General features: G+C 45.4%; 1 protein-coding gene across 1 annotated transcript; it reads right to left on the bottom strand.

Annotated features, from left to right (window-relative positions):
- Positions 1-3,689: 3,689 nt before the first annotated feature.
- LOC119316766 (probable protein phosphatase 2C 14) lies at positions 3,690-8,738 on the bottom strand. Its single transcript, XM_037591147.1, has 5 exons — positions 8,127-8,738; positions 6,054-6,431; positions 5,817-5,934; positions 4,697-4,920; positions 3,690-4,594 (listed from the first exon to the last, which is right to left on the bottom strand). Exons 1-5 carry the CDS (start codon positions 8,559-8,561, stop codon positions 4,193-4,195), a joined length of 1,557 nt encoding a protein of 518 aa, XP_037447044.1. The 5' UTR covers positions 8,562-8,738; the 3' UTR covers positions 3,690-4,192.
- Between the last annotated feature and the right edge of the window lie 525 nt (positions 8,739-9,263).

Here is a 9,263-nt window from a genome sequence, read left to right as displayed (position 1 = left end):
TCTTCTCCGTGAGGAGGTCTTGATGTTCTTCTCCGCGAGGAGGTCTTGAATCCAAGAGGATCCAACAGAAGACGATACATAGGGTAACCGGTTCTTCTCCGTGAGGAGGTCTTGATGTTCTTCTCCGCGAGGAAGTCTTGAATCCAAGAGGATCTTCTCTGAAGAGGGGCCGCGGTCTCTCTCATGGAGTAGATATATATGGATGAGCGAAGCTCTATCTCTCAAATGAGCTATCACAACGCTAACCCTAACTAGGAGGAGGGGGTGGTCTATTTATAGTCTAAGCCACGAAGGGGTAAGTGGGAAAGGAATACATGGGCTTCGGCCCGAGTCTTTGCACCAAGGCAGGCCGGAAGTTCCGGCCAGGTTCCGGGCTATCCAGAGAGTTGGCGCACTCGGGGCTGGTCTGGACTCCGGGGGCCGGAGGTTCCGGGCAGGCCGGAAGGTCCGGGGGCCGAAAGTTCCGGGCTTTCCAGAAGCTTGTCCCTGCTTCTTCTTCCTTCTCCTCTTCCATGCTTCGCCTTGGTCCTTGGATCCTCCATGGTTGTCTCGGTTGTACATGAGTATATGCAAGGTCCATGCATGAGGTAGTAGCCATGTCTCATATGTGGAAAGTGACGGTTCAAAGAGGAGTGAGTTCACCTTGTGTCCAATGGCATATGGTCGAGGTCTCATCGTATGTCCTCTTGGGGCTTGGGGAGTAGTCGAAGTGTACATGGGGATGATCGTAGGATGCTCCGCATCAGGTTGGTTACATCCAGGGATAAAAATGTCGTTGATTCAAATGTATCCTAGAGTATGCGCCAAGTCTTCAGAAGATTCCATCTTGAGCACGTCGAAGGGCATGGCAGTCTTGGCCCACTTGTTGATGATCTAAGGGTTATCGGCACGAACCACTATAAAGGGGACGACGTGGCAAGCACCCCCTAATACAGGACACCGTCACCTAGGGTGCTCCGTGCCATTTGGGTGGAAATTTCCAATGTAAGTGGGGAGCCCCAAGTACTTCCTCCTTAGTCTTTTTGCTTGGAGACCCAGTTAATTCATGATGGATGCAGGGGTTTTTACTGAACATTATTGAAGATTTATGGTTGTTAATGACTTGCCCTGAGCAGGTTTCAGACAAACGGACGATATCATTAATGGCCATTGCCATTGCTATCAGCTTGAACCAAGTGTACTGAATCATCCGTGAACAATAGGTGGCTAACAGTTGGAGTGGTCGGCGCCAACTTTATTCCTTTTATCCTGCCTTGCTCTTTAACTTGCTTCAACAAAGCTAGAAATCCCTCAGCACATAAAAGAAAGAGATATGGGGAAAGGGGGTCACCCTATCGAAGTCCACAACCAAGGATCGCTATGTCCGTCATATATCCATTCACGGTAAACATGTACGTCACTGACTCCACACATTTCATGGCCATCTCCACAGGCACAGCTAAAGGCCATCTTATCATCATTGCATGGAGAAAGGGCCACTCAAATTGTCATATGCCTTGCTGATAATGAGTTGAAGAGAGGCATACCGATCATTCCCGCACTTCTTTCACTTCATAAAATGAGTAAAGCTCATAGGTAAAGATGGTATTGTCTAAGATTAAACTATTGGACACAAACATACTTTGATTCGGTGAAATGACCTCATCATTAATTGTCTTTAAATGGTTGGCTAGAACCTTGATACAAGTTTGTACACCTCATTGCAGAGACTAATATGGCATATGTCTTTAACACTCTTTGGGTCTTGAACCTTTGGGATGAGTGCCACTAAAGTTTCATTCCATCCCTCCAGTATACTGCCGCCTTGCAACACAGCAAAAACTCTCTTGTACGATTTTCTCGCCAACTACAATCAATACTTCTTGTAGAAGATCGCCAACATCACATCCGGACCAGGTGCTTTGAGATCACCAATGCTTTCTAGCACTTCCCACACTTCTTCCTTGAAATCCGCAAGAAAGTGGGCGTTCATTTGAGTCGAAACATGTTTGGCACCGCAGCCAAGATGTGGGTAAGATCAGTACCTCCCAAGAGGGTAAAGTATTTAAAGGAATAATTAGTTATAAGGGCCTTAAGCCCTTCTCCCCCTCCACCTCCACATGATCATCACCTTTCAAAAAAATCAGAGTATTTCGTTATTTCTGTTCCATGGCAAAGGAGTGAAAGAATTTCGTATTACGATCTCAATTGTCCAACCAGTTCACATGAGCTCTCTAGCGCCAAAACACATCATGTTGGTCCTCAAGCCGTTCGAACTTGAAGCATAAAACTTGCTCATGCTTGTTTGACTTATTTTGTAAGCCATTGCAGCTTGTTCGGCTTATTTTGTAAGCCATTGCAGCTGTGAGATGAGAAGATATTCGAACAGAAGAAAAGAGTAGAAGAACGGGTAGAGAAAGATGCAACAAGGGCACAATGACTTATTATTGCATAGTGTGTGGCACTGCACTATAAGATGCAAATATCTCGGGCCAACCAAGCAGACCCCAGACATGCCCTGTTCGCATAAAATGCTCATGTATTCCCTACTGATTGTATCCACCAAAATTTAATATACATTCGTTCATGAATTCACAGATTTTAACCACCAAGATTTACTTAACATATAATTCTCTCTTTGCCCTTACAAAATCTACAAATGCGATGTGTTCTTACAGTCAATGATTAATGATCTCCTTCATTCAAGGGGCTTTTTATAGGATGAGAAACTTAGAAAAAATTCTACTGCGACCGCTGGCTTTGCAGGATTGAATCCCATACAAAGAACTTCCAATGAGAAATCTTCGTACTACTTTTGTTTTTCCTGTGATGCAATCAAACAAACTCAAATCTAGCATCCACTTAAACCTCTTGAAGACAATCTTTTGTCTTTCATATGATGCAATCAAGCTGACGCAGTTTATCTGTCTTTGGGAGCTGCTGATTGAGACTGACCTTGTGCCGGCCAATGAAGATAAGGCCATTTAGGCTTGGAATGCTGTTGGAGAGTACACAACAGCTTCTGCATACAAGATGCTCTAGGAAGGGGGGATCCTATTCCAGCCCACAGCTGCGATTTGGAAGAGCTGGGCCCCGCTTTCCTGCAAAATATTCATGTGGTTGGCAATTCAATACAGACTTTGGACCTCGGACAGAAGGCTCGGGCATGGGTTACAAAAGGAGGCTTCACCCTGCTTTTTTTGTGATGAGGAAGACACGGTGGTTGATCATTTGCTGTTGCAATGTGTCTTTGCAAGGCATGTTTGGTATTTGTGCTTCTCCAAGGTGGACGGTGATCTGGGCATGCTCCCTTCCCATCAGGACAGGCTACAGGATTGATGGACTAGTCGGCGCAAACAGATCCAAAAGGAGGAAAGAAAGGGCTTCGACTCTGTTCGCCATGCTTCTTTGTTGGACTCTATGGAAGCAAAGAAATAATAGGGTCTTTCATTCGGGTAACATCCGTAGTGTGTTTGGCACCATAGAGCTAATCTTTGCCGAAATCCGGCAATGGGCTCTTGCAGGAGGGAGATGAGTTCACTGATATTGTTAGTTGCCTAGTTTAAGCCGGAGTGGAGGGGTGTGGGATCGCCGGCCTGTGGTGCTCCGTTGTAATCTCTTATACATATTTTCTCTCTTCTATAAAGTTAAGGTACGCCTTTGGCAAACTCTCAGAAAAAAATATGATGCAATCAAACAAACTCAAATCCTTCAAAATTCAAATGAGCTTCGTCAATTTACTGAAACTTTACAATCCCACACATCAAAAAATGCCCTAAAGGTCTATGCACATCCACCCTCATGATCGTACCAATACACATAAGCCCATGCGATTGTGTACAGAGGACCAAAAGTTGAAATGCATAACAGCCACTGTAATGGACGGCAATAGAATGAATATTACAGAACTGTGAGAACACGGAAGGCTTCTTCCTATAGGGATACTATTATTGTTACGAGACTAAACAAACATTAAGAACAAAATTATTACAAAGAAATATGGCAGGTCACACTAAAACCGAAGTGGTACTTCACAAATGACGAAAACTCAAGACCCTACTCGGACTTGCATGTAGAAAATAGCAAGCAGTGAATTTCAACGCGCTCATAAAAATAGGCATCAGGCTCAGAATTCTGAATGGGAGAATGGGAGCGCACTGTCAACACAGCACAAATCGCCCAACAAATGTTCAATCTCATGCAACACACAAGCTCAAATGATGCTTTGCTTTGTGCCTGAACCATCCTTTGTCAAATCTGAGACAGTAACTGGCTTCGCAACAGCATCAACAAAAGATAGCTCATTTGTATCTTTCACAAGTGCATTAACCACATCGGCAGATACTCCAGTGCTCAGTTGGACAACTGTTGAGTGCTTATCACCACTAACTTCTAGAGCATTTGCTAAATTGTTGGCTGCAGAACTAGATGGTTCATCTGCTTCATGTGTATTCAGGAAGAGACAAACAACAGCACAGTCATCAATTTTAGAAGTAGGGTACCTAGTACGCCAGGCACGATTAGCTGATTCAACCAGGAAGCGTGCTGCAGAAGCCCGAGAAGTGGCTCTGCTTATGATGCTAACAACTTCAGTGTTTGACAGCACATCCCACACCTAGAATTAGCAAACAAGTTAGATAATTGCATCATGTACCAGAAAACCTTCAACTTAGGAGTCTCTGGAAATGATATGGTATAACTCAAAACATCTGCTCACCCCATCAGTCGCCAACACAATAAACTCATCCTTCTCTGTGACACGGTGACAGGAGACTTCAGGCATAGAAATTAGACCATACTCCTTAAGACAGAAGTCTCCAAATGCCCTTGCCATGGCCAATCCAGGTGAGTTATACTTTGGCAGCCAAACACGAGCAACCTCTGGCTCCTCAGGAAGTGCAAATATTCTGCCCCTGCGTTGCCTGATGCGTTGTGCTTCACCTGAATAACAACCATGCCATTACATTCATATTAATAGCGTGTCAGAAGCATATAGCAATCTTCATTTAGAAGTGCCATCAATCTCAGTACAATACCTCACACGAAGTGTAGAAAAGGAAGAAAAAGAAGGCATAAAAACATAATTAACTTTTGCAAATATGGCATTTCACCTGCAGTGTTACTTGCTGGTTGCTGCTAGAGCAACATGAAAATGGTTGCCATCATATACTCATATATGTACAATTTACAGAAATACTTCAAAATAATATGAAAATGGTTCTGTAAATTGTATATCTTGCAAAAAGATGATTCAAAATATAGCTTAAGAGATGATGTCGATAAACATCTCTAAATAATCCTCCAAAGCATAGATACATTTTACTTTATAAGAAGCAAATGCTACTCAGAAAAACTAAGGGTTTGGTAATATCCGTCTCGTTGACAGGCAGGTCTCACTTGAGTTTTTAGTGCGTATTAGAAATTCAAGCGCCAACCAGAAATTATTGACCACTGTGTCACACTTTCACACGATAGTAACACATCACAACAAGCCTTGTTGCCTTGCCACACTAAAACCAAAAAAACTGATTTACGTGGGCACCCTGATAATTGATATATTGATATAAATAAGTTATATGGGCCCAACATTCAAATTTAGTCTGTTACACGATAAAGACAAGAAAGGGTAAAATATTAACACAAAAATGGTAAGTGCTACATGGCATAAGATCAGAAATGTCACATAGGCAAGACATAAACAAGGGCACACAAATTATACTAGAGTTCCCAAGTCCACTGTCACAAAATCCTACACTGCATACATGATGATATATTGCAAGAAATTGGATATGAAAATGATAAATATATGGAAACCCTAAAGAGAATACGAAGCATACTTGGAATGTTAGGTTTGAGATCAACCGTCAACTGGACAGCAATGAGCTGACCATCTTCATTTCTAGTGCCTAAGATAGCTCTTGAGTCTCCCAAGTTGCCTATTATAAGATTATGACCCTACACAGCAAGATATATGAGTAAATCAATACTCTCAACACACTGCTTTTCACGAATATTTTAAACTGAAATTTAACATCAGAACAGAGTTTTGCATTAAAAATCCAGCGTATGGCTACCTGTTTGAGCACTGCCACTGCTGTAGTTCCACTGAAAAAGCAATCGATATTCTTGTGTAACTTCAGATCCCTGTCCATTATGTGAAAAGCCCGCAAGAATGAAGTTCTGAATGTTGTGAATATCTCTGGGTATTCCCTATCCTGCTCAGCTGCAACAGAAGTGGTGGTTTCTTTTCTCTCTGGGTTTACGGGTAAACCTACTTCATTTGTGTTGCCTTCCATGTTGCTAGCGGGTGTCTCTCTACCCTTATCTGTCCCCATATCCGCACCAAGCTTTACGGGTAGGAGATCTCTCACTCTCTTAGCAACCAAATGACCGTAAGGTCCATGACCATCAAACACACCGCAAAAAATGGTGTCATCTCTTGAACAGAAGTTCTGGCAAAAAGTAAAATATCTTATCTAAATCAATCATCTCATTCAGAACAATAACAACAGCAAACTGTATGTGTTAAAAGCAGACTGAAGATGAATATGGCAAATATAAGCAATTTGTGGAAAGTCAGTCATGTTGCATGCCTGAATTAGGGCACTGATAAAGTATGTAGTCGAGAGTATGTGAGGAATTGGATGTGGGACCCATAATAATACAGGTGAAGCTCTCCTCTTCTTATTGGTTGCATGTCTTCAGTCGATACCTAGTTGGTACAGTAATTTTGTACATATAGCCATACTCGTGTAAAATTAGCAACTTATATTGCCCATCTTTCATATCCCAGTGCATTAGAGCATCTCTAGCCGCGCCCCCAACAGGCCCCCCAGGGCGACCTTTTTCGCGCCGGCGCCGAAAAAACCCCCCAGTCGCGCCCCCAAGACGCCGAAATCCGCCGGCTCGGCCCGTTTTTGGGCCCGGCGATCCCAGGCCGAACCCAGCGCACTGGGGGGGGCGCTCGGGGGCTCCGGCGGAAGGGGAAAACACGCCTAGGCCACACTATCGTGAAAAGTAAAGCAATCGTCCAGATTCGCCCCCCACCCCCGCGCGCTCGGCCACCACCCTGCCGATCCCGGCGCCACCCACCGCCCAGCACCGCTAGATAGGCGATTCTCTGCCAGGAAAGAGAGAAGGTTTCGTTGCGGCAACCTCTCCACCACCTTCCGGGCGAGTTTTCCGGCGCTCCGAACCACGGCGAACCATGTGATAAAAAAATTACTTTTGTCGAATTCGCGCCGAGCCACGGCGAATATGGGCCGATTTGCGCCGATATCGGGCCGATTTTTCGCCGAAAGTGGGCCGGAAAGCAAGCACATTTGCGCCAAAAATGGGCAGATATCGGCGCCTTGGGACGACCTGGGGGCGGCGGCTGGGAACCCAATCGCCCCCAGAGCCGATTTTAGCGCCGGCTCGCCCCCAGGCGCCGATTTTTAAGCCTCCTGAGGGGCCAACGGCTGGAGATGCTCTTATACTGAGTACTAAAGTTGTCAAATCATGCAAGTCTAGTTCAGCATGCTGCCTAGGGAATTCCTCGAAGGTAAATGAGTTCCACAAACAGGTGAGATGTGAACAGTACATGTGGTACATTGGACATGCAGCCAAATTTGTAATCAAACGTATGGAAAAGGATGTAAAGAAGCGTCAAGCAGATAAGATCATCCAGCAAGAAGGGGAAAAAGAAAAGGAAGAATGGATAAGGATGAGAATCATGTGGAGCCCATCCAACATTCAAGTATCCAACACAAATCCAATCATTGCACTTGAATTAAGCCAGGGGAACTGAAACTCTCTACCAGCAACATCCAATGACAATTCATTTCAAAGGAATATATAATGAGTCAAACTTCAATTCTTGGGAACTATAGGATTCGTACGTACACGGTGTTTCTTTCCGCATATTACATAAGTCGTACGAACATACACTGAAAAAGTGCTCGAAAACAGTTGTTGAGGTTAACATCGAGATCAACTCAATACTGACGAAGCAAATCCAGATCAAAGCAAGCGAGAGCGAAATTAAACCCAACCTAGAACCACGTTTCATTTGGATTACCGAGATCTATTCTAATCAAGTAAAAGTAAAATTATTACAGCATAAGAATTGGAAGGGGGCAAGCGGGTAGACAATTGCTGTGTTTTACCTCCCAAACGATCATCGCGTCCTGGTTGACGCCCTTCTTGCCCTGCATCGTGTAAAGCGACGCAACAGCGCAGGCGCCATTGCCAGCAATCCGGCCGGGGATCCGCCTCAGCTCCGCCGCGAAGCGCCGGCCGTCCGCTGTCGACGGGATGGCCCCGCGTGGCGGCACTGGGCGCGGCTGCCTCTGAGGGGACGCGGCCCACGGGAAGCCAAGCACGCGGAGCACGCCGAGCAGGCAGCCGAGAAGGTCATCGAGACACCGGCCACCAGCGGCCGCTCCACCTCCTCCCACACCGCCCCCCGCGGGCGGAGCGGACGTGACCATGACGACGCGCGTGGCGAGCGCGACGGCGACAAGGGGCAGCTGCTGCTCCCCTCCGCCGCTAGGCCGCCGAGGGCTGGTACCCGACCGGCGTCCCGCGGCGGCTTCCACCATGCACCTGCGGTGGGCGCCCAGCGCCGCCCCCGGCCTTTCCCTCCTCCTCTACCCAACGATTCGCTCGCGCCCCCCGGCGACCGCCGACAAGGAAGTAGGCTGCCTGCTGTTGTTGGCGCAGGAGAAGAGAGATGGGAGTGGGACTGCGGGGAGGCAGGCGCACACGGGACGGGATGGGAGCTGCTAATTAACCCGACGAGGGATGTGGACTGACCAAAAGGGCAACACAAACAAAAGCAGCCAGGACCCCAAAAAAACGAGACAAGTCGAGCAACGCACACAAATTGTCACTCTCTTCTCATCTTTTCTTGCTTGCATAAATTGTTTGATCACAAAATCTTTATATATAAAATATATGTTAGGCTTAAATGTGCTTGCCATGTGATTCATGATGCTTTTTTGCATGTTGCAATTACTATTTTTACGTGAGTATCATTAAAATCATCATGCCTACTTAAAAAGGCATTAAAAAAGCACTTATTAGAAACAACGCAATGTTTACCTTTATTGTTTTTTTATCACATGATTAAGCTACTGTATTAATCATGTTTTATACTTTTTTAAAGAAATTTAAGAGCGTTTAGATCACTAAGGGGTTGTTTGGATACGGTGTTTGTGGAGAACCAGTTTTTCTTAAACGTAAAATCTGTTATAACCGCCTAAAACCTTGTTTGGGTTATCCAATGAAATCGTGGATATGGA

The sequence above is a fragment of the Triticum dicoccoides genome, chromosome 6A (assembly GCF_002162155.2).
Source record: "Triticum dicoccoides isolate Atlit2015 ecotype Zavitan chromosome 6A, WEW_v2.0, whole genome shotgun sequence".
NCBI lineage: Eukaryota > Viridiplantae > Streptophyta > Magnoliopsida > Poales > Poaceae > Triticum > Triticum dicoccoides.
This window is presented reverse-complemented; position numbering and strand designations above follow the sequence as displayed.

What these genes read in the sequence shown, in the direction of transcription:
- LOC119316766 (XM_037591147.1), bottom strand. Translation starts at nt 8,561, where the DNA reads ATGGTGGAAGCCGCCGCGGGACGCCGGTCGGGTACCAGCCCTCGGCGG. An exon ending in TCTCAAACCTAACATTCCAA is followed by an intron (nt 4,921 to 5,816) that starts GTATGCTTCGTA and finishes GTTGTTATTCAG; the next exon opens with GTGAAGCACAACGCATCAGG. An exon ending in TTGTGTTGGCGACTGATGGG is followed by an intron (nt 4,595 to 4,696) that starts GTGAGCAGATGT and finishes TGCTAATTCTAG; the next exon opens with GTGTGGGATGTGCTGTCAAA.